Source organism: Giraffa tippelskirchi, chromosome 8 (genome assembly GCF_054371585.1).
Source record: "Giraffa tippelskirchi isolate mGirTip1 chromosome 8, T2T-mGirTip1v1.2.pri, whole genome shotgun sequence".
NCBI lineage: Eukaryota > Metazoa > Chordata > Mammalia > Artiodactyla > Giraffidae > Giraffa > Giraffa tippelskirchi.
Genome location: NC_137282.1, coordinates 9,209,361 through 9,234,307, shown reverse-complemented (window position 1 = coordinate 9,234,307; position 24,947 = coordinate 9,209,361). Strand labels below are relative to the sequence as shown.

General features: G+C 47.7%; 2 protein-coding genes across 22 annotated transcripts in view; one reads left to right on the top strand and one right to left on the bottom strand.

Moving 5' to 3' along the window:
• Positions 1–24,947, bottom strand: part of ZMAT4 (zinc finger matrin-type 4) — a 362,048-nt gene that overhangs the window by 291,256 nt on the left and 45,845 nt on the right. For 15 of the 19 annotated variants that reach the window (XR_014061914.1, XR_014061915.1, XR_014061916.1 and 12 more), the window contains exon 1: positions 14,736–14,961. The exons of 1 other annotated variant lie outside the window; for it this stretch is intronic. Coding sequence is in view for 6 of the 18 variants with exons in the window: in XM_081519252.1 (XP_081375378.1) it covers positions 14,736–14,847 (112 nt within the window). In the remaining 12 variants the exon portion in view is untranslated. Of the gene's footprint in view, positions 1–8,918; positions 11,305–14,392; positions 14,612–14,735; positions 14,962–15,676; positions 15,730–24,947 lie in introns of those variants that run through there. 3 more of the 19 variants (XM_081519253.1, XM_081519255.1, XM_081519257.1) reach the window with 3 other exon arrangements.
• On the top strand, positions 15,192–24,078 carry LOC145517004 (uncharacterized). 3 transcript variants are annotated; one of them, XR_014061919.1, is made up of 4 exons: positions 15,192–15,358; positions 19,272–21,180; positions 22,292–22,451; positions 23,184–24,078. XR_014061919.1 is itself a non-coding variant. In XM_081519268.1 (4 exons), the coding sequence occupies exons 2-4, from the start codon at positions 21,027–21,029 to the stop codon at positions 22,794–22,796; spliced, it is 333 nt and encodes a 110-aa protein (XP_081375394.1). In that variant the 5' UTR covers positions 15,192–15,358; positions 19,272–21,026; the 3' UTR covers positions 22,797–24,078. The 3 variants fall into 3 exon arrangements, 1 of the variants encoding a protein (XP_081375394.1); XM_081519268.1 differs by having other exon boundaries at positions 22,778–24,078; XR_014061918.1 differs by lacking the exons at positions 15,192–15,358; positions 22,292–22,451; positions 23,184–24,078 and adding an exon at positions 16,678–19,125 and having other exon boundaries at positions 19,272–19,963.

Here is a 24,947-nt window from a genome sequence, read left to right as displayed (position 1 = left end):
CCATTCATTGATTCTATCTTTGGGAACAATACAGAATAATTCTACTCCCCTTTCTCATGAGGTCCCCTCCTTCAAGCATAGCTCTCTTCTATCTATTCCCAACCTCTGTCCTCCTTTATCATCTTGGTCTGCATGTATCTTTTTATGGACCATCTTCAAAGGCAGTGCCAAGAACAGAATGAAACACTCCCGATATGTGGGCAGAGGATCACGAATCCAAATGACCCTCCAAAATATCTACTGTCATTTGCAATGGTCTGTATTCACAGCCTGGAATGCAAATGCAGAGGAGGCGCTTTGATGATGTGAAAATGTAGTACAACATTCTGAAATGTCAAATGGGAAAAGAGAACTTGGGAAGGTGTATTTTGAAGCCAAATTCCTCTAAGCAGTTGTGTTTAAATATTATCGTGTTCCCTGCTATTTCTAATAAAGAAGAGCACAAAAATAGATTCATGGGTGACCTGGTTAATAGGAATCTCCAGACTCGCTGCATACTCCCTCCTCATTATACAACCGACTGCAGAAATCAAACAGTGTGAAAGGATATTCAAGGTACATGGCGGACCAAGTGGGGCCCGTAGGAGTCTGAGTCTCGGTAAAGCAGCTGTGCAGCAGAAATAGCTTTAAAGGCAGAATATAAAGTGTGTATACTAAAAAAAAAATATTCAAAAGAAGAAGAGAATATCCTGGCTTTTTCCACTGTTTTATATAAGAATATTGACTTGATCAAGTCTACATGCAGGAAAAGGACCATAAAGACCCCCACCCCCAGCCCCCTGAAATTGACAAGGCCTGGAATAAGTTAATTTACAGTAGGAGACCATCAGGGAACAAGTGTCAGTCTAGTCTGTGCAGGAGGCCTTTTCTACAAGACAAGAGAACTCGCTCTGTGTTGGTTACTTTAGACGACCAGAAGGTCTGATTTATGATTCAAAAAGTGGAATTCCCAAAGGGGAAGGCTGCCTCTTGCTCCCCTTCTCCAGCTTGTTTAGAAGAGGATCTTAGCTTCCCTAGCCTTCAGAAGTATAGGAGAGCTGGGAAGAAAAGGCAGGAAAACCTGACTCTTTCCTTAGCCTTGTCCATGGTGCTGAATCATCTGCTAGAGGGGCAACAGAGCTGGCCCATTGATCACTTACTGACCAGTCCTACCGGCCCAGAGCCAACACATGGTGATCCCCAACTCTAAGAACACGCTGACTGTACTAAACTCTGAGGCACTGAGACATTGTGATGGAGGAGAAAAACGGAAGGAAAGGAAGGAGAGAAGCAGTTTGATTTCCAAGACTTGAAACTGACCTGAACAAAAGCTTTCCCCATCCGGGCACATTTCAAAGCAAACATTGAAGGTTTGAAGAACTTCAACTCTTTAGCATTCACAGAGGCAAGTGCTACCTGTATTTTAGGAAAATCAAGGCCCAGAGTAGAATTGGAGGCAGTATTAGAACAGGAATGTGGTCAGATTCTTCTGTGCTAGCCCAGGTCTCTATAAAGCAACAGACCTATTTAAACGTGTAGCAGTGACAGTGGAAGGCACAGAGGTATGGCTCAGGATAATAAAAAAAAAAAAAAGAAAAGAAAATACAGAGGGGGAGGTTCTGTTTATTCAATAATGGTTTGGGGGGACTTCCCTGGTGGCTCAGTGGTTAAGAATCCCCCTTTCAATACAGGAGTCTCAGATTTAATCCCTGATTGGGGAATTAGGATCTCACATGCTTGGGGTAATGAAGCCTGTACACTGCAACTAGAGAGACCATGTGCTGCAACAAAGACATAGTACAGCCAAAATTTAAAAATAACCAAATAATGGTTATCGAGCATCTACTACGTATCAGGATGACATCAGGATAAAAGAAGGCACATTTCCCGTCTTCTAAATCTTTCCGAGCTATTTAATGAGAACACAGATACCCACCAAATACCTAAGACATAGGCAGCAAAATGGGCTTGTTAAAAAAAAAAGCTACAGGATTTAAAGAGATGGGAAGAATCTTAAAGAACTCTTCAAGGAGGTGGTTCTATTAGAGTTGAAAATTTGAAAATGGATAGGATTGGAGTGAAGGGAAATGGGTTCCAGCTTGAACTAGTTCTTTTCCCTGGCACAGGAAAAAAAAAAATCTTGCTATCGGTAGGCATAATAAGACACGTGTGAAGGGCACTGGTGGGGCTAATTCAGGATTATGCAGCATAAGGGGAGGAGGCAGTACAATGCGAGAAGAGAAGGGGACACCAAGCTGAAGGTCCAGATGGAAGGAGGAGAGGCAGGTCCCAACACATTGCTCATGGTGCCAGGGATGGCCTTTTTCAGGATCTTCAAAGGCAGATAATGAAACCTACCTTTCTGCCTCTTCCTGCTCCTCAAGAGCAGATTTGAGGAACACAGGCTGAAAACCCAAAGAAACCGGAGGCTTGGTAGCCGAGATTGATATTCCTCATTCCGTTCCGTTTCTAATAATGCTGAAATAGCTTCTGTCTCAAAAATCCCCAAACCCATGCAGGGCTCTTTAGAGGAAAACAAGACATTAGTTCAGATCCAGGTTTGGTCCCTTGCCAACTAGGTCTGTGAGCAAGTTATGTATCCTCCTTGAGCTCTGTTTTCCTCATTTGTGAAATGGGGTAAACATTCTCCCAGGGTTATTGTGATGACTGGAGAAGATGTAGATGGAAAATATCTAACAAAGACTGTGACATATGGCAGACACTCAAAAACAGATATTATCACCACTGTTACAAATGTTATTATTTTTGTATTATCGTTATTCTTATTTTCAGCAAGGATGCTGTAAATATTGAAGCAGAGAAAGAAATAGAACCACCTTCAAGAGTAAGGGGGAAGATAACACCATCAGTGTGCTAAAATCATAGGCTTTATTGCCATCACAGGCTTTCTGTTGTGTATTAATATCATCCACCAAAATGTCTTGTTTTCACTGAATTCCACCGGCAGCTGATACTGGGGCTGGATGCCTGTGAAGACCCCATACTTCATGAATGTTTCAAATCTCCTCCTGTTGTCAGTAGGTGCTGACAGTGAAAGATGGAGCGTTTTGATAAGAAGTGTGTCCCACCCTCTCCCTCGCCCACTTGCTCTCTTCCTGCTGTGACCTGCTCCCGGGGGGACATAAAGAAAGAACGCACCACACAAAGACTGGACGTAGACCAACTTTCTGCATGCACAGCCACTCACTGTGGTGGCTCTGTGGTAGCAACAGCTGTCATGATCCCCTGGGCGACACCTCTGCGCCCCGGCCCTTGGAGAGAGATGCCTTCAGCTCAGTGATGCCCACCTGTGGGTATCTCATCACAGACTTGGGCATTTTCACTCCAAAGCTCATCTGTAAGGTCTAACAACCTAATCTACTCCTTCACCTACTCTCCTCCCTCACTAGTCCTTTACAAATAGGCTTTAAGGGACTTCCATAGTGGTCCAGGGGCTAAGACTTCACGCTCCCAATGCAGGGAACCCAGGTTCGATCCCTGGTCAGGATGCTAGATCCCACATGCCTCAACTAAAGATGAAGATGTCACAATTAAGACTCAGTGCAACCAAATAAATTAATATTTTTTAAAAAAAATAAAATTTAAGACTCATGGCAATTTCAACCAAAGAATTACTCTCATCTTTAGGGGCAGATTTCTGCATTTCCCAGACAGTCAATCCATATGACTTTGTGAATTCATCAGCATCAAGGACTGCATCTAAAACAACTCCCGCAGGGTTGGACCCTTATGAAAGCTCTAGACCCAGAAGGAATAAAGATTTTTACTATGATAAGCATATTAGGTGGGGCTCCTGAGTTGGACTGAGTGCTAAGGGCCTTCCTACCTGACTTCATTCTTCCAAGATGCAGGTAGAGTCATCCTTCTCATTGACCAGTTGAGAACCTAAGGTGTAGGATGGAGTAACAAGCCTGTAAGCAGCAGTCAGGTACCAAGGCAGGGCTGACTCTGTGTCCATCGGCTCAGTCCCCACCCTGACTGCCTCCCCGTGGCGGAATTCAGCACAGTGAGCCCTTCAGTCTGTTGCCCTATTGCCCATCTAAGGAGCCACCATTTAAAAAAATATGAAAATTAAAGGCAGACACGGAATTCATGTGGGTGGATACTAGGGAGCCTCGACTATCCAGGTGAAATCTGGGAAGCTGGAAGTGACCTCAGGGCCCAGACGCTCTTCTCTACATTTATCGGAGTCAAACTGGGAGGCAGGGCCTTCTTCCCATTCATTCTGCCTCTGTTCTGCCCGCATGTCTGTAGTCTGACTCACCCTCAAATTTGGTACCTACTCCTGCCCCCCTGCTAGGCCTGACAGCCTGCAAAACCACCCCATCCCTCCGTCCAGTTTGGCTGGCTCTTCTTAATCCAGCCAAGACCCTCCATGGCATGCCACGTGCCCGCCCCCGGCAAAGCACTGGGCTGCTGCAGCCACCACTCAGGGCGGCTCTGCCCCCCGGGTGCACAGTGTGGGAAGACTGGACTCCTGTCTCTTTCAACTTTGACAAGCTGAACGGTTGACTGAAAATGCCACCAATTAAAACGAAACTTCCTCTGGTTGTGAATGTGAAACGCCCAGGAGGCATGCCACTGCCATTTAAAATCAGCCACTTTTTTTAAAAAAAGAATTTTTATGTGGGTCATTTTTAAAGTCTTTTATTGAATTTGTTACAATATTGCTTCTGCTTTTTGTTTTGACTCTTTGGTGGCAAGGCGTGTGGAATCAATCTTAGCTCCTGGGACCAGGGATTGAACTCACACCTCCTGCATCGGAAGACGAAGTCTTAACCACCAGAGAAGTCCCCCAAATCAGCCACATTTTAAAATTAAAATTATTAATACTGAAAAGGCTACTGAAATGGTTTCTGTTTTGTGTTGCCAAAATTAGAAGGGATCCAACTCTGCTCAGAGGAGGAAAGGTAGAGGATTGGGGCTGGGCCATTCTCAGCACAAAACAAATAAGCCTTGGCCTCCCTCTCTGTGATCCTCAGAGTTTTTATCCCACTTGAAAAAGGGCCCAAATTGGAGCCCACCTTGGTGTTCTGTGTCCTGATCTTTGTCCCACCCTCGCTTCAAGCCCTGCCACTGTCCTTCCTTCGGAGGAACAGAAAATACCTTCCCCATTAGCCCCCCTGGCCCTCAGAAAACAGATTTGGAGACAAACATACCACCTTATAAACATCTCCACAGTGACTCCCCACCTCCCTCCACTGCCTCTAGGGACCAGGAACCCCTACGGATGGGCCAGGTCTGTCTTGTCCCTTCACACCTCCCTCTGCATGAGTCGGGGGATACAAGACTGGTTGCCATGACAGCAGACCAAGCAGCCTTAGAAGAAGAAAAAAAAAAAAACATGAGAAGTGCTCCAGAAATGGAAGCATACCGGACTTCCAAGAAACAGTGCCCAAGGGAGAAATGGGGCAGAGAGCACACAACTGAAGCAGCTGGCCAGATCCAGCTCTCAGGGTCTGCAGAGCCTGCATGCTCACCTTCCATTCACCACACACCCCCAGGAGGCTGGGCTGTAGACCTGGAACCTCTGTGAAGTGGCTGAGATCAGGACAAATGTCAGATACAACCAGCCTGAAGAACCTTTGGGTTCCCTGTTTCTTGGGATGAAGCCCTCTCTGCTGATTGGCTGCTGCCCCCCTCCCCTTCCTGGTGATGCTCAGATGCAGGAATGTGGCGGTGCAGGTCCCTCACCATTAACCATCCACAGGCAGGTGAAAGCTCTGGTTTCCAGCCTGAGTTTGCATCTGTATCTGCCGGAGGGAGAGGAATAAACTGAGGTAGAATCGTCACGTGAATGAGGGCCCACAACACCCCAGAGGATGGACGAACCGTGGCAATCGAAAGTTTACACGAAAAGGCAGGTCAAAGAGCACCTACCTGAGATCCATTCTACAAAGTCAAAAACTAAACTAAAAATAGATACCCCTTTAGGATCCATGCAGAGAAGACACAACTCTTCTTCTCTGTTGCGGGGCGGGGTGCGGCGAGGTGGGAGGAACCCCTCACACGACTCTCTTCTGCTTGGCATCGCCAGGAGCTGCAAGGCTGACTCACACTCCTTGAATAATTGCCTTTTGATAGCACCATTTTCTTCATTTGTAAAATCGGCCTCCGTGATCCTGACTCAGAGGCATCTGCCTCTGCTGGGCCCACACACCTCACCCCAGGCCCTGGCCCGTGGAACTGTATCTGTGAGTCTTGTTCACATACGGCCCGGGGCTGGCCGGGGACACCCAGAGCGGGGAGTAGCAAACAAGCTCCCAGCCTGGGCCGGCCTCTGAGGATGCACACACGTGTGCCGGCTCCCCAGCCACTTGGCCCTCTCCAACCCCTTGTGCCCTGTCAGGATGTGTGAGTTTGGACTGTAGACTCCAGCAGGCTCAGCAGAGCCCAAGGCTCCCTAGGACTCCAGCCCCTCAGACTTTTCATGGCGTTTACTGAACAGCCTCTGCCCGAGACCAGCATCTCCTACAGCCTCGCTCAGATGCCCTTTAATCATCATCTGGGTCTTGCTGAGCATTTACTATGTGCTGGGGTCGCCCTAGGCATGGGCAGTGCCACAGAGAACAGCTTCTCCAAGGTGCTGATCTCTCAAGGAGGTTCGCACACTGGATTCAGTGCACGCCATTCTGCAGAAACACAAACAGAATCCCTATCTCCTTGCACATGAATAAAATATCCACACCAGCTAGTGGGCAGTGGCTGAGTCTCTCCCTCATGTCATTTGAGAGGCGTAACCTTCCTGCTGAGGTTTCCATGTTGGACCTTCGTCTCCAGCGAGCAGTAGAGATGGGGGACGTGAGCAAAGGTGGGGCTGACAGGTGATCCAGAAGGTGGGAGCCCTTCTGTCCGGGTTCCCCAGGGGCCCTGTGCGAGGCCGCTGTGGGGACGGCCTGAGGAGTCCGGCAGGACCAGGCAGGGAGCCCAATTGCGCCCAGCTGACAGGTCTGAGGGTCCTGGCAGGACACTTTTTTCAGAAGAAACACCATTTGCTGATACAAATGAACTTACTTACAAAGCAAATGAACTTATTTACCTTACTTTGCTAATAAGGGTCTGTCTAGTCAAAGCTATGGCTTTTCCAGTAGTCATGTATGGATGTGAGAGTTGGACTATACAGAAAGCTGAGCGCCAAAGAATTAATGCTTTTGAACTGTGGTGTTGGAGGAGACTCTTGAGAGTCCCTTGGACTGCAAGGAGATCCAACCAGTCCATCCTAAAGGAGATCAGTCCTGAATATTCTTTGGAAGGACTGATGCTGAAGCTGAAACTCCAATCCTTTGGCCACCTGATGCGAAGAACTGACTCACTGGAAAAGATCCTGATGCTGGGAAAGATTGAAGGCGGGAGGGGATGACAGAGGATAATGTGGCTGGATGGCATCACCAACTCAACGGACATGAGTTTGAGCAAGCTCTGGGAATTGGTGATGGACAGGGAAGCCTGGTGTGCTGCAGTCCGTGGGGTCGCAAAGAGTCAGACATGACTGAGCGACTGAACTGAACTGAACTGAACTGAACAAAAACACAAATAGACTCACAGACTTAGAGAAAGAACTTTTGGTTCCAGGAAGGTGGCAGAAGGATGGGGGAAGGGATAGTTAGAGAGTCTGGGACTGACATGTACACACTGCTGTATTTAAAATGGATAACCACGGCTTCCCGGGCACCCCAGTGGTTAAGAAACTGCCTTGCAATGCCAGGGACGAGGGTTTGATCCCCTGTCCGGGAAGACTGTCGCTAAGCCCATAAGCTTGTGCTCTAGAGCTGGAGAGCCACAATTACTGAAGCCCGCATGCTCTAGAGACTGTGCTCTGCAATAGGAGAGGCCACGGCAAGGAGAGGCCTGCACTTTGCAACCAGAAAGCAGTCCCAGCTTGCCACATCTAGAGAAAGGCTGCATGCAGCAAGGCAGACCCAGTGAAGTCAAAAATAAATAAACAAAATATTTGAAACGGATAAGCCACAAGGACCTACTGTATGGCACAGGGAACTCTGCTCAATGTTATGTGGCAGGCTGGATGGGAAGGGAGTTTGGGGGAGAATGGAGGCATGTATGTGTGTGGCTGGGTTGCTTTGCTGTGTGCCTGAAACTATTACAACATTGTTAATCAGCTATACTCCAATATAAAATTTAAAAAAAAAAACAAGAAAAGCTGCTTGCTTTCATAGAGTATGAATGGGTAAACTCCAGCGCACCTGCCAGTCACAGTGGGCCAGGGGCATTTTCTTTCTCTTTCTGCCCCATCAGAGGGAAGACATGGGTGGCGGGTGGAGAACTCGGATTTCCCTTGGTTCATCCCTTCAAATCAGAGCAAACACAGAGCCCCCACCTTGGGAGGAAAGCCAGAGACAGACAGAAAAAAATAAATCACTAAAGCCACAAAGTGCAGGAGTGGGGAGGAGAAAGCACAGGGGAGAAGAACACACCCTTTATGTTTGCTGTCGCCCGTTCCACCAAACTGAAGCACTGCGTGCCCACGTGGAAAAGCCACTCACGTCTTTAAAGCCCAGGCTCCTGCCCTGCCCCCACCCTTTGACCCGAAAGAAGAAAAGCAACATGGCTTCGACATTTCCCGGGGTGCCAGATGCCTGGGTGGAGCAGATGCACCCTTAAAACAGGTGGATTTTCTTAACAAGCTGCAAGACCAACATGAGCTGTCTTTGCAACAGTCTATCCAAGCCTTCACAAATACAGTCCATAAATAAGTATTCCATTACTGTAACTTGTTTATCTTGTGATTTATCTTCACAAGATCGTCACTGTTCTGCCCCTACTGAACCAGACAGATTGAGGGCAGATCTGAATGCAGCCATCACAGCCGGGGCCTGGAGGCACAGTTCTGCACCTGTAACCTACTGCAGAGGGCAGAGCCGGACTGAGCTGAGCTGCTGCGGGGAAACGGCCGCTCTTACCCTAATCCATGCTCCGACCATGCAGCATGGCTGTCCATCAGCCGGCCAGCAGGCAATCTCAGCCCCATTTCCCCGCTGCCCCAGCCTGCTTAACTTGCGTTGGCTTCTCAGGGGATCGCTCTTTGGTCTTGATTTCTGTGCTGCTTTTCCTAAAATCGGCAGAATTATAGAGACCGTGTAATAGTGTCTGGAGTGGCCAAGATGGAAAGACACAGGAATTAAAAGGTCACAGAGGTAGGGGCTGCCCATCCACAAACTGACAAAAGCCTGCCTGTGGGTCTAACCGTATTGTTGTTCTTCAATCAGAACATCTCTTCCCATCTGAGAGTTGGTTTCAGATCTTGTGCCGTTTCTCGCCTTGGGATGCAGTAAGAAGCAGTGAAAATGATGATAGCTTAGGGAATTCAGCTACCAGGGGAAGATAAGTATAAAAAGGTATGTGTGCTATGCTCCTGAATAAATGATAAAGGGACTGGTAAAAATGAAAACATCTCTATCATGTGTTGGTGATGGTATGGACACATGGAGTCTTTCACCAATGTTTGATAGGAGGAACAGTTTAGCATCATCTCATCAAGCTAGGCACTCTATCAACTGCACTCCTAGTTAACAGGATAGAACTATTCTCACTCAATGAGGATAAGAGGCATGTAAAGGATGACGATGGTAGCATTGTTCAAATACCAAACCTGCAATCAGCCTGGCACGCATCTGCCAGAGGGGAAGGAACTAACTGAGGCAGAATCGCAACGTGAATGAGGGCCCACAACACCCCAGAGGATGGACAAACCATGGCAATCAAATGTTTACACAAAAAAAGTGGGTCAAAGAGCACCTACCTGAGATCCTTTCTACCAAGTCAAAAGCTAAACTAAAAATAGATACCCTTTTACGATCCATGTAGAGAAGAAACAACTCTGAAAATGTCTGGCAAAACGGGAGGATCAGATTCAGGATGGTGATTAGCATAGAAGGGCAGGGGGAGGGAGTCATGTGACTGGATGCAAAGCTGTTGTGAGATCTTCACTTTTCTGTGGAAGGTGTCGTCGGGGGTGGGGGCTCACTCTGTTATTAAAGATGGTAAATGATAGTGATGATGATGGTAGATATAGACAGATAGATAGATGGTGATGCTAGATAAATAGATAATAAATGGGTGGATGGCTAGACAGACAGATGACTGATAGACAATAGACAGAGGGATGGATAGACAGATGATGATGTCAAGTAGATAGCATATATGCACCAATGATGAGAAAGAATGCATTGGAAACAATCCTCCGCACTCTCTGTAACATAGACGTAGTTGTACTTTTTCTTTCTCCCCAACCACAAAAAAACAACTGAATTTGGCATCCTCTCTGGCAGTTAGTGCTCCTTAGTACTAGTTCTGGCCAATGCAATCTGGACAAAAGCAGTGTGCATCCCTGGAGGCTGGCTTGGGAAACCCTGCACGTGGTCTTGAACCTGCTCTTCCACCTGAGGGTTGGGTATCCCTGCCCTGGTCCCCCTGCCTCACATTAAAGAAGTGAAATCTCTGAAAGCCTGAGTTTCTGAGTGACCGCGTGGACTGGAGCCCCACGTCTCCAACCCCAGGTGCCCACTGGATGTTCCACGATGGAGAAATAAACTTCTGATGCACTAAGTCACTATGATCCTAGGGTTTACCTAGTACAACCCGAACTAACTCAACTCAAACAGAGGTACCACGGGCATGGCTGGAAAACAGTTACCCAGAAGCATGCTTTCTATCAGTGAAACCTCTTACATGCTGGCATTAGACAGCCCAGACCTCTGGAGTATGCTTACTCAGGCCAGTACCAATCGCTTCCTCATTTGAACAGATGTGGTACTTTTACGGTGTCTGGAATCAAGTAGTTTACGGAGAAGTAGAGCATCATTTGAGGACAAGGTCTATGTCCTGGTTCATGGACCGGAAGTGCCTTTCCCTGTATTTTAACTAGGAGCCCCTTTCAAACACCGGCAGCACTAGGAAGGCCACTCGTTTCTGTCCAGCGTGGAGCACGTCCATCCTCCTCATGCCCAGCACGCCGGCACTGCTGTCTTGTGCAATCTGCTTTGCCATCTTGTTGGAGGGGGAGGGCACCAAGCAGATGGTCATGACCACTGGGATGCCAGGTAATGAGCAATGCCTCACATCAGAGGATCACGGCCTTGTCACCTCGCCAGAAATGACAGCTTGGCCGTCTGGCATCAGCCCTGATGTTGGGGAGAAGCTCACCACTCCAGCTACTAATGTAGTGACACTTTCAGATTCTTGCCCCGAATCAATTCTTCTTGCCTTTTCAGCTGAGTTGAGCAGGACATGGGCGGTTTCCAGGAAATGAAACCATATTAACATAGATCCATCACTTGGCTGATGAGTCTGTGGTTTTGGGGACAAGAGCCTGGGCTGAGTGATGCTCTCCTAAAGCCACGCCCCCTCCCCATCTATTCTGCTTTCGTCATACCCCTGCCCCAAGCCTGGCAGTGAACTCTCAGCCCCTCTGCACAACTTGTCCATGCACACCAGACTGACCTTAAATCAATGCCCCATCCAACCTCCCTCCTACCTGCCTTCCTCACATGCTGGAAGAGAGGTAGGGCTACCTAGTGGAAGATCAAGTCAGTGTCTGGGTGCATTGGCAAAGAGACAAGGAAATGTGAACACTGGGCAGGTAGCAGAAGAGGGCTGGCTGCGAGATGAGGAAGGGCAGACACCAAATTGAGTGGACTGGAGACAGTATAAGACTGCATCCCGCAGAGGAGACAGGAAGAAGGAAATTGCAACCCTAGAAAGGACCTGAAAGACCACCTGCCCCATCCTCCATGCTCATAGAGAGGAGACACCCAGGAAAATAATGGGACTGACCCCTACCCACCTCCCGTGAGTAAAGGCAAACTAGGGATCCCCAGCTCCTACGATAACATCCTTTCCCTACACCCCCCTCTCCAACTGGAATGTTTGTTCACTGTCTTCCTTTTAGGCATCATTCTGAGCAGGAAGGAACCAAAGTCACTCTTTTAAATTAGGGGGGAAATCAAACTCTTGTGGGAGTCTGCAATACAGAGATGCCCAACAAAGACCACCTTCCAAGCTGGTCCCTGGGAGGCAAATGAGTAGAGCTGCGAGGAGGAGGAGGGACACTGGGTAGGGGGGCCTCACCCCCCCCACCGCCAGGCCCTCAGATTGCCCAGGTGAGCGCTTTGTCAAAAATGAAAGCACTGTGTCCGGGGCCTGTGAACCGTGCCGATGTCAGGTTAGAGCACTAAGAAGGCTTAAGAATCGATTCCACCTACCCTAGCCTTGCAGCCCCATCTCAAACAGCAATTCTGAGTCCTCACAGCAAGAATAACAGGCCATCCTCCCAAGTCAATGGGCTGTGATCTGCTTACTGATCGAGTGGTCTGGACACTCACTGAAATGCGTACTTGGATCTTCCTGGGCTGGATGGGGAAACGCGAGGTCCGGACACCCTTTCAGGGAAGACTTTCCCGCTCCCCCCAACCCCCGCACTGGGACTGGGGTTGGCCTTTGGGATCAGCTGTCTGCCCTTCGGGAACAGCTTCAGCTGCAGTCACTGGCCCAAGATCACCCTCCTAGCCAGGGTGGCCCACGCCTAGGGGCTGACAGATGCAAGGATAAAGAGACCAGCCACTGGGGCTTAGTATAGAACAACTCACACTCTAGGTGTCAACCCAGATCCCCTTGGGGCCAGCGAGGTTACGGCACCAGCTTCCTGCTTCTGCCCCTTCCTTCCACCAGGTCCATCCCAGGTGCCTCTCCGGCTAAACAAACCCTGAAGAGTCCGCCTCCTGGTGAACCGTTTCTCTTTTGCCTCGCAGGAAGCAAACCTCACACCATAGCCTTACTGTGGACCCCACCTTGAAACAGACCAGGACCTTATGGTCCATGTACTCTGCCTGCCTTTTGCCTGTGGAAAACTTTGGTCAAATAAGATTAATCAGAGAAATGAGAACATACAAAAACAGAGGAAAACCATCAAAGGAGATCAAATAATAATGATGTAGTCATTAAGCATAGTCAAGGACCTTTAGTTCCTTCTCAGGGGCTGTAGATAATATTCTGAGCCATATCCTGTGAGCTGTCTTATAGATACTGAAACCCCCACCAGATGGAAGAAGTTAACTACATGACCACTGCACTGGACCCTGCCTGACCCCAGTTGCCAGCATCTGAACAAAAGCAAATTCCCCCTTCACCAACCTGGCCTGTTTATTGGCTTTTGAGCAGCGAGCAGCTGGACTCACCACACACTCTTTCGGAAACAACCTCATCAGAAATTCAGGGTGTTGTTATTAGGTTGCTCATTCATGTCCAGCTCTTTGCAACCCCATAGACTGTAGCCTGCCAGTCTCCTCTGTCCATGGAATTCTCCAAGCAAGAACACTGGAGTGGATAGCCATTTCCTTCTCCAGGGAATCTTCCCAAGCCAGGGAATGAACCCAGGTCTCTCGCATTGCAGGCAGACGCTTCACCATCTGAGCCACCCAGAGACCTGATCAATCCCCCAAGCCCCAGAACTCTTCCAGGAGCCCATCGAGTCATCCCCAGAGTAATATTCATGCAACCTGAAGCCAAGCATTGTCTCTAGTAATGCTGAATCCCGAGATAGGCTCAGTACAACTTACTAACATGCAAAAAAGGAGAAAACTGCTTGTGCTTAATCCCATTTTTCAGCCCTTTGATCTGCAGTCTCCAAGGGGGTTACAGTTACTCTCACACCATCTGACTAGAACTGATGCTTCTAAGTTCTATAATGTCAAATAAGTCATATTTCAGTAACACTTCCTACCCACTGCTAAAAATATTGTTCCTTCCCACACAGCTATTTCTAATGAGATATTTCAAGCCACTTGGCACTCGGGGAAGATCCCTGGCTCTTCTTCGATGGCATGCCGTGAAATGGAACCATCTACAATAGAACCCAATGGATGCTGGTGTCGGCGGCGGGAAGAGACCTCACGCGTTCCTTTTTCCTACAGTAAGAGATGCCCCCTGGAGAGATGGCATTAGACCCACAGTCTGAGTGACCTTAGGGTAAAACGTAGGACATTACAACACACCAGAAGAGGTACTGGAGCCTGTTACGAATGGGCTTTCCTCCAGGACCTTAGCTGCTTTTATAGCTTCTGATGAGAAACAGTTTGAAACCTGAAGTGTTAACTCCCACTGAAATGTGACTGCATCCGGGGAGCAAACAAGGTGCCTACCTGCTAACTTGCCCTGCGTGCTGAGTCACTTCAGTCTTGTACGCCTCTTTGCAACCCTATGGATTGTAGCCCACCAGGCTCCTCTGTCCATAGGATTCTCCAGGCAAGAATACTGGAGTGGGTTGCCATGCCCTCCTCCAGGGGATCTTCCCCACCCAGGGATCGAACCTGCGTCTCTTAAGTCTCCTGCATTACCAAGTGGGTTCTTCACCACTGGTGCCCCCTGGGAAGCCCCTTACCTGCTGCTGCACTAGCTGACAAACCCCATCCATCCCAAAGTCTTGCCGCGGAGCATCACAGATGGAATACCGGCCACGCTCATCCTCCCATCCTGTCCAATGCTGTGTTCCCTCCTCTTCATCACCCTGTGGCTTGTAAGGGGCTGCCTCCCTGGCCGTGGTCCCTCTTCTTCTCACCCAAGCTAGGTAAGGGGCCCTTTTCTAGGTCCTCCTGGCACTCTGTGTACACATATATACAACAGATAGAATATATTCTGCACCCCTGGTTGGCTGTGCACCCCCACAGACCGAGAGCTGTTCTAGGCACGTCAGCTAGTGTGGCAAGAGCAAAATTAAAACGTACCGGCGTGGTCATCCGGGTCTAAAGAGAAGGTGCCGTTTCTGTTGAGTCTTCGTCTGAAAATGACTAAGCAGAGCCCAGAGGATGGTCCCAAAGGAAACAACTCCAGCAGCATCCCTGGGCTGCCCTGGGCAGGCCTTCTCTATGGAGAGCCGGGAAGCACGCACCTCCACCTCTCTGTGCAGACGGGAGTGTCTCAGAGCCCACAGAGCGGCTCCACTCTCTCACCGGAAGAGGCGGGATCTGCGATCCGGAAGAGGCCTCTGTGATCCGGAAGAGGCCTCTGTGATCCGGAAGAGGTCTGGGGGAGGGATCAGTAGCGTCTCCCCTCCCCCACCCTGAGACCCTCCCCTTTCACACTGGGTCACAGCGGTAACAGAAGGCGACACTAAAGAGAATGAATGTGCCTTTATGAGATCCCAGGAGGACCAAGAGAGTTCACCAACTCTGCCTCTGCCCACACACAGGGCGGCTCTGTTCTCAGACGCCCCTCCCATGGCCTGGATTTCTCCTCATCCACCGTTCAGACCGCACCCGGGGGACATTTGGGAACATGCTACTGGGTGCTCATCGTCAGGGTCAACACTGACTGCTATGGGTTGAGTCATGAACCTTAAAAATAAAAGGTACATTTATGTCCTAACTCCCAGGACTTGGAATGTGATGCTATTCAGAAACAGGGTTTTTGCAGACATAGGGAAGTTAAGATGAGGTCCTATTGGACTGGGGCAGGTCCTCATTCAGTAACTAGTGTCCTTATAAGAAGAAGGAAGTTATACAAATGGGGAGATGGGTGGCCACCTGAAAACAGAAGCAGACCTGGGAGTGAAGCATCAACAAGTCAAGGATGCCAAAGACCACCAGAGCTGGAAGAAACGAGGGTGCATCTTCCCAAGAGCCTCCAGAGAGAGCCTCACCCACACCTTGATCTCTCAGAAACTAACCTGGTGAGCAGGCATATTATGCCGCAGGTCTAATGATGCTGTACAGCCTTCACCTCCTAACAGCCCAGGAGGTGCTTATTGAGTCCCAGAAAGCCCACATGACAGGCCCAAGGCAAGGTCAGCATAAGGTTCCCAAAAACTAACAGAAACAGAGCAGGAACTCAAATTCATGTCCCAGAGACTCAAATCCCTGTCTCCTTGCCTCCAAGTGCAGCCATTTTTCCAGAGCATTTAAATCAATTGTTATTTCAGCATTTCCTTTAAGGGTCCTCTGAATTTTGTTAAAACTTTCCTTTCCAGAGAAGACCATAATTCAGACAGACACATGCACCCCAGTGTTCACTGCAGCACTATTTACAACAGCCAAGACGTGGAAGCAACCTAATTATTCATCAAAAGAGGAATGGACAAAGAAGAAGTGGTACATACATACAATGGAATATTACTCAGCCATAAAAAGGAACAAAGCTGGGTCATTTGTGAAAACATGGGTGGACCTAGAGACTGTAACACAGAGTGAAATAAGTCCAGAAAGAGAAAAACAAACATCATATCCCTTATATGTGGAATATAGAAAAATGGTATACATGACCTCATTTGCAAAGCAGAAACAGAGATACAGATGTAGAGAACAAATGTATGAATACCAAGGGGGGGAAGAAGGGGTGGGATGAATTGGGAGACTGGGATTGATATATAAACACTACTATGTATAGAATAGATAACTAATCAGAACCTACTGTATAGCACAGGGAACTCTTCTGGAAACTGTGGTGACCCGAACAGGAAGGAAATACAAAAAAGAGCAGATCTATGTATATGTACGGCTGATTCACTTTGCTATACAGCAGAAAATAACAACATTGTAAAGAAGCTACACTCCAACAAAAGATTTTTTTAAAAGCAGAACTAAAAAAATTAAATTAAATTAAAAAAAAAAGTTTGGCCCTTCAGAAGGAGAGAGACCTTGAGGCTCTGATGGAATTCCAGATCTCACAGTCAGGAAAGGCTGGGCCAGTCGCAACTGTCATCTGCCTGGTTTTGTCATAGGGTTGATGCACTTGATTTGAGGGTCAGGAGAAAGCAGTAATTTACCAGCTGTCTTCACCTGCCAGTGTCCTAAAGGGAGTCCATAGCAATTAGGCACTTAAAATCACTTAATCCACTGTAAATCTCTGCAAGAGAAAGGTAATCATTATGGAGCTCCAATCTGGCTGGTCCTTGGCTGGTCTTCAGGTACCCCAAGTTCCACAGAATGTTAAAAAAAATGCACATTTTAAAAGACTCCTCCAAAACAGCTGCAGCCCTGAAACGGGAGCTTTGTGTAGAGGCCAGGAAACAATTTGAGTTTCCTTCTGACCCTTCCCAAATTGGGAGCCAAGTGGTCTGAAAGCCCTCCATGGCTGGGATGTCAGGATTGCAAACTGGAATCAGACCTCTCATTCCATCACATTGGCTTGAGCCACCTTTCCAGCCACTGCTGACCTCCACAGCCCCCAACAAAGGCCTCAAAGGAGAATATACCAGGTGCTGCTGGATCAGAGACCCAGTGTGATGTCACGGGCTCCTGTGTCCAGCCAGGTGGCATTTGTAAGCTGGAAAAGAGAACAGAACTGGGAGGGGGGCCTGAGGGACAGACCAATGCAATTCCCATCTTTCCAGAGAACAGAAAGCTTGCCCACGGCATGGACACCCCTCCACCTACTGAGAGAAAACCTCTCCTCTGATCTTTCCAAAGCAACAGCAGCAAGCTCTAAATATTTCAGCTTCTATCTCCAGGTCCTCAGCGCTCCACCAGCCTTCAACACCCTCAGTGTCTAGTCCATAGAAGCGCATCATTTATTCACCAGCTGCCAGGTCCACGGACCCAAGGGTCACCCTCCAAGCCTGTTTGTTTGTCTTCTTTCTGGAGAATGTGTGCCTATAAGCAAGTCACCACCATATCTTGGTGATAGAAGAGGATCGTGGTCACCCCAAGAACGACCAACGAAGTAAAAGTCAGCTGACTGGATTTGTTGCCAAAGTTGATTTTGGGTTGGTGAGACTTCCCTGGTAGCTCGGATGATAAAGAATCCACCTGCAATGCAGGAAACCCAGGTTCAATCCCTGGATTGGGAAGATCCCCTGGAGAAGGGAATGGCAACCCACTCCAGTATTCTTGCCTGGAGCATTCCATGGACAAAGGAACCTGGTGAGCTACAGTCCATGAGGTCACAAAGAGTCTGATATGACTGAGCCACTAGCATCATCATGGTGGGGCAACTAGGGGCAGGACTGGAAAATAAACCCAGCGGGACCTTGCACTAATTTTCAGACTCTGTCCCTTCCTTCTTTCCCTGGGGTTTACGGGCTGTGTAGACATGGCATCCGGAAAACCAGGACTCATACAACCTGCATTGATGCAGTTCAGCAAAAGGCCAGCCAATGACACTGAACATCATCTTCAGCCCAGCCCGGGGGCCTCTGAAAAATGCCCAAGGATACAACCATCTGACAAGGGGAAAGGGTTGAATATGGGGAAACTGGAAAAGGGAACATCGGAGTTAAATGAAACAACGGCTGACCTGGCATTAGCAACAAAACTTTCTAACTTGCCAAAGCGATCCCACAGAACAGCGTCACATATTCAGCTCCCTTGGGATAGTTAAAGTGTCTTTATCTCTTGCCTGACAGAGCAGAAGGTGAGGACCAGCGGAATGAAGGGACTTGCCTCGGGTCACATCATCTGTGGCAGGGTCAGGGTCAGGAGTGGGGCACCTGTGGCATTGCCGTGAGCAGAAATAATGCGGTTCTCCCAGGGGAGGGTTCACGGGGCGAGCTCAGCGCATCAATGAGACAAAAGCAAAGACACTGAATGCTCCATGCAGCCAGAAAGGGGTTGTTTTCAATTCAGTCCCGGATAACGTGGCTGCAGGGGCTGAGTGAGGCTCTGAGCTGAATATCAATCACCGATAATAGATATCACACCCCCAGCCCTTCACAGCCTCACCTTTCGATATCCCCCACTTCCCTGGGACTTGGATCACCTCCTGAAAGAAGTGTGGGGACACCCTGGACCCATTCCCAGATCAGTACGGCCAAGCACATCAAAGAGAACGTTTTCAGCATCTTCATTATTACTTTCAAAAGCTTGGCTTCTCCAGAGAAAATAGTCTTGTTTCCAGAGCCACTAGTCTGTGGATTGCCTTCCAAAGAGGACAGCGAGTTGAAAGTTATTAATGGGCATCTCCAGGCAATTATAGACACCCTGCCCTGGGGTTTCTGGTTTCTCCTGAGTGCCAGTTGGCGACTCTGCTGCTTCTGGAAGATAACACAGCCTCTGCTAAAAGTCGACGAGATGCTCGATCAAGACCTGCGGGTTGTGGCAGCTTCTGCAAGCAAAGTCGCGTCCTGTAATTTGACTGCAGGCAAGACAGTTGCTCATGTTTGGGCAAGAGAGTCCTGACATGGTGAGAACCCCAAGAGACCGCCGGGAGAACATGGTGAAAAGTCATGTTCACCGTCCAAGGAATCTCGAAAAACCTGTTAGGGAATGATTCAACCTCCCAGGCTAAATGCACTCGATAGTTTTGTTTTGTTTTGCTTTGTTTTTCAGAAAAGCAAGGTTGGAGGGGGCCAGGAAGGGTGAAGATATGCTGAATGAGGACAGAGCCCAGCATCAATCAGGACCAACCCCCAAAGGAGGCAAGATGTCACAAGGAGGGATCAGCCAACTGACATATGGGTTCCACGCAGGGAACATGCAGACCTCTCCTTCTCCTGTGGATCCTGGAATTCCAACCTTTGGACTTCAGCCTCTTTCAGAGCCCAAGATCAGCTCAGCAATAGCCTTCCTGAGGGATCAGAGAGCAGGCCCATCTGCCAGAGAGGCGTTGAATAGTCTGCCCGTCAACCGGTTCTAGCTGAGCCCCGGGGTGCTGCTACTCTGGGAGCTTCTTCCAAAAGGGCTCCCCACTCACACATGTCATTATTTTTTTCTTAGAGCCTTTTGCATATTTCTCTCTTTAATCCATCTGACCATGGCCCCGCCATCCCACTCATCCTGATCTCCAATCTTCCAAACAAGACCAGATATCCCTGTTCCTCAACGTGCTTCAGGACACAAAGGGAGAATCGGCACCCCGGAGCTCAGGTCTGGGTGGCCGAGGAGGCAGGTTCCGCAGAGGGAGAGGGTTCCCAGGGCAGGGCTGCAGCCACCTCAGAGCTGTCTGCCTCTGGATTCCATCATTAGAGTTGCTGGGTGTTTGATCGCCTCCCCGACGCAGAGTAATTAAAATCCTGCACTGTTTGTTTTTCATTTCCTTTGATAAATGGTGAAAACTGCTAACGAGCAAGGGCAGTGATGTTTAGCATCATTCACCCTCGGCTGGCTCCCTGTTTCCAGGAACATCCCGCTTTCCTCCGAGTGGGGACCACACAGCAGGAGGTGCAGGAGCAGGGTCCCACGAGGTCCAAGAGCCCTGGCAGGATGGATCCACACAGCTGCGGGGAAGGAGTTCAAGGATGATCTCTCAGGGAGGACTGACTCTGTCCTTTTTTAACCTTTAGAGGAGAGACATGGTCAGGGCAGGTCTTTGTTAAACTATTCTGTTTGGCTTGCAAAGGCAGCCCCCATCCTCAAGCTGTTATGAAAAAGAAACGAGACGACCACATCATCAAGGAGAAAATGCCTTTCTAACTCTCAGTCTCTCCATCCAAGAAATAGGTACAGTTGTATCTGCCCTGCTTGTCACACTAAGATGCCATGGCAATTTAACAGCAGGTTACACAAGAGAACAGCACACAGATAGGAGGCACTAAGGCAGCAAACTTGTCAGCGAGCTTCCAGCGTCATCGCTGCCTCCCTAGGGCACAAAGGGACAGCCTGGCTGGTTCCCAAAGCAGTTTAGTGTCTCTGGCTAAAGCAGGGGGTGCTGAAGAAGGACAGGGAAGGGGAGGAGGTGGGAAGACAAGGGTGTTTCAAGGAAATTTCTGCACCATCTGCTCTGTAAGAGGAGCTCGCCTGTTCCTCTTACAAGCCTCTAGAAGGTGCTGGGGGCCTCTGGCCTCACCTGTCATGACTTGCTTTCCCAAGTTGCTCCACAGCTATGGCAACTGCAAGAAAAATGTCCTTCCCCTAACGACATTCATGTCTGCGTACCAGGGTCGTGAGGCAAATAAAGGCCCCTGCAGAGATGACCTCTGTCCTGGGAGTTACCCCTCCAGACACTTCTCCTGTGACAGCTTAAGGCCACCCCTCAGATGCAGGCTGGATCTGCTGAGGTCAAGTCCAGCCCACTCCAATGATTCTAGCAGCACTGTTTACATCAGCCAAGACACAGAAGCCACCTAGGAGCCCATCAACAGAGGAATGGAGAAAGACGATGTGGCACGTGTATACAATGGAATACTACTCAGCAACAGAAAGAATGAAATTCTGCCATTTGCATCAACTTGGATCGATTTGGAGGATATTATGTCTAGTGACATAAGTCAGAACAGACAAATACTGTCTGATATCACACGTAAGTGGCATCTAAAAAATACAACAGAAAAATGAAACAGAAACAGACTCACAAATACAAAGAACAAACTTGTGGTCACCAGTAGGGAGAGGGAAGGGGGGACAAAATAAGGGTTGGGGATTAAGAGATACAAAGTGCAGTGTATAAAATAAATAAGCTATAAGCATCTATTGTACAGCAGAGGGAATACAGCCAGTATTTTAAAATAACTATAAATGGAGTATAATCTTTTAAAATTGTGAGTCACAACAGTGTACACCTGAATCATAATATTGTACATCAACCATGCTTCAATTACAATATTATAAAAATTTAAAGAAATTTTTTTAAAAAATGCAATGGCTGAATAGAATTTGGGGGAACTTTAATTACGGAGCCTTGGTTTACTCATCAATAATACAGGGATAATAGTAATCACATCATAGTACTGCTATGAGGAGAGAAAATAACATAAAGTACCTAAAATCTTGATGCATAAAAGGTATTAAATAAATAGTAGCTACTCATCTTTACTACTAGAGATTATAGCTTTTTTGAGGGGGAAAGGGGTTAAGGGATAAATTTGGAGTCGGGGCTTAACATATACACAAGACTATATATAAAATATATAAACAACAAGGACCTACTTTGCTGTATAGCACAGGGGACTATATTCAATATTTCATAATAATCTATAATGGAGAACAATCTGACCAGGAATATACACATACATATGTATAGGGCTTCCCCAGTGGCTCAGCAGTAAAGAATCCGCCTGCAATGCAGGAGCCACAGGAAGTGTAGGTTTGTTCCCTGGGTTGAGAAGATCCCCTGGAGGAGGGCATAGCAACCAACCCCAGTACTGTTGGGAAACCTAGTGGGTCCCTAGGGTCACAAAGAGTCTGCCAAGACTAAAGCAACTTAGCATGCATGTACATATATGTATATATAACTGAATAAATATGTATGTATATATATGTAAATGAATCACTTTGCTGTCCATCTTGAAAGCAACACAACAGTATAAATCAGTTATACTTAAACAAAAAACTATCTGAAAATAAATAAAAATTTTAAGAAGATTACAGCTCTGAGATGGATTACATAATCTTTCATCCATTCCCTTCCTCAGTTCAAAATTCCTTCACCCTAATTCCTGATCATAAAAACGAAGTCAGCACCTGCATCGTTCCAGCCAGCCCCAAAGAATGTTTGGGAAAGGACTCCAGATTCAGCACCAAGGAGAGTGGAGGGGTACCCCGCAGGTCATCGCTCTCTGCTCCTGGCAGATGGTGAGTCCTGCAGGGGACCAGCTGCTAAAGGGCTGGCGGGTACCACCCCATGCTGGCATCCCAAGTCATCAGGTCAGGTAGCACAGCTGCCTAGAGAGAACCAGAGAAACCAGCCTGAGGATATAGAAATGAGTCAGGGAGAAACCTCTCCCCGGGAGCTGCACCAGCCGTGGCTGACCACGGGCCACTCTCAATACACAACTGCCCTGTCTTCATCACCTTTAACCCAAACAAATGTACACCAACAGGAACCATCTCCTTTTCTGCTTTCATTGGTTCATAACATATTTCTAATAATGACATTCCTCCTCCTTACTCTCTCCCAGTTACAGGAAGGAGAAGTAAGAGGAAATGCTTTAAGCTTCCCAGAAGAAAGAGATAAAAGACAATATATCTCTTGGGGTCCCCTCAAATTGCAAAATGCTTCCCCAGCCATTCACCTGTCTCCTGAAAAGCACACATCTCTGACTCCTGCATTTTCCTGTACCTTGGTCATTTTCAACATATTCCCTGAGAATGGGGTCCCAAGATAATGTTACCCAGATGGGGTTATAGTGACCCTCTTTCCTGCTTCCAAACCACTGGACAACAAAGATGGTCACACGTGATCATGTGTGTCTCATTCATGAGGAAACCCTTGAATGCCTAGATCAGTGTTCTGCACAGCGTAGGTACTGCTCAAGATCTGCTCAATGACACTGTAGTTCATACGCCCGCCTATCTATCCAACAGGGCTCTAACTTAACTAGAATCCAGAGAGAACTACTGAACACCATCTGTGAGCTCACAGCCCCCAAGGCTTTCTCGGCTCTGTAAATGGTACAAAGCACTCACCCAGATACTCGGGAGAGAAGCCCAAGACTCCTCTTTGACTGCTCTTTGTTTGCACCCACATCTGATCTGCAAGCAAGACATGTTGCTTCCAACTCAAAAACAGATTCCGAATCCAACAACTCTTACCATCTCAGGCAGGACCCCTGGAGCCTAAGCCGGCATCATCTCTCTCCTGGGGTCCCGTAAAGCACCTCCCTGCTCTCCAATCTCCACCCTGCCACCTGATCGTCCATCCTTTGAGGGGCTAGGGTGATTTCACGCATCAATCAGACACCGCCGCTTTCCTGCTTGGAGGCTAGTGAAGCTTCCCAGGCAATAAGACCCAAACATGCTGCCCAGCCCAGGAGCCATATCTGATCTGTACCCTGCCTCCCTCCCCAGCCGCACCTCTGTCTACACTCTTCACGCACACCCTCCAGCCCCACTGGCCTTCCTTCCATCCTCTTGAAGGCACTAAGCTCATCCCTGGAAAGTTCATGGACCAGATCTCTGTCTGCTGCCTTCTTGCAAGTCTGACCAAGCCCCATGTGTGCAGGCACCCACCCCTCTCCTGCTGACGTGATTCTCTACCTAGTCAGCCCGCTTTCCCTGCATGAGAGCTCGAACTAGTACATAAAGTGATGTAATTTGTTTGTGTGTTTATGGTCTAACTTTCCCCAGAAGAATTTAAGCTCTTTAGAGACTTCCTCTGCCTTGTGGATGGCTAGATCCCCAGAGCCCGAAATGCCAAAAGGTGCATGGTAGGTCCTCCACAAACATTTGTAGGCTGACTAAATTAAACAGCTTGAACTAGCACTGTCTTCACGACCCAAGTTCTTTCTCACTGAATTTAGTTTTGCACACACATGTGTATTTATAGATCACATGGGGAAGGAATAAGCCCTTCAGAGACATTATGTAAACCCTCAACCTCGTAACTTTCATCAAAGGTGAGCGATTTGCAAATCCAAACATTCTCTCACAGAATGCATGAGGTCAGCAGTTCTCAGACTTTTTGTTCTCAGAACCCCGTTCCACACTTAAAAACGGTTGAGAATTCAAGGGCTTTTGTTTATGTGGGTCATATCTCTCAGGGTTGAATGTGATAGAAATTTAAACTGAGACTTTTTTTTTCCTTTTTTTTACATTTATTTATTTTTTTAATTGAAGGATAATTGCTTTACAGAATTTTGTTGTTCTCTGTAGGGTTCAAGAGGGAGGAGACATATGTACACCTATGGCAGATTCATGTTGATGCTTGACAGAAAACTGAGACTTTAAATATTTGTTAAGTCATTTTAAAATAACAATAGTAGGGACTCCCCTAGCGGTTCAGTGGTTAAGACTCCGTGCTTCCACTGAAGGGGACAAAGGTTCAATCCCTGTCTGTGGGAACTAAGATCTCACATACTGTGCAGCAATGCCAAAACGTAGAAAAATAAAATAAAAAGGGTTTGCTATAAAAATAACAATACTAAATCACTACATTTTCACATGCATTTAATATTTATAAAACACTAGCTATATTCTAAATGTCTCATGATATCCTAGATTAATCCTGGAGCAGAAGGAGAACGTTCATGGAAAACCTGGTGAAATACACATGAAGTTAATATGAAATCCACATGAAGTTAATCAACATGAGATTAATAGTCCTGTACCCACACTAATAACTATATTAAT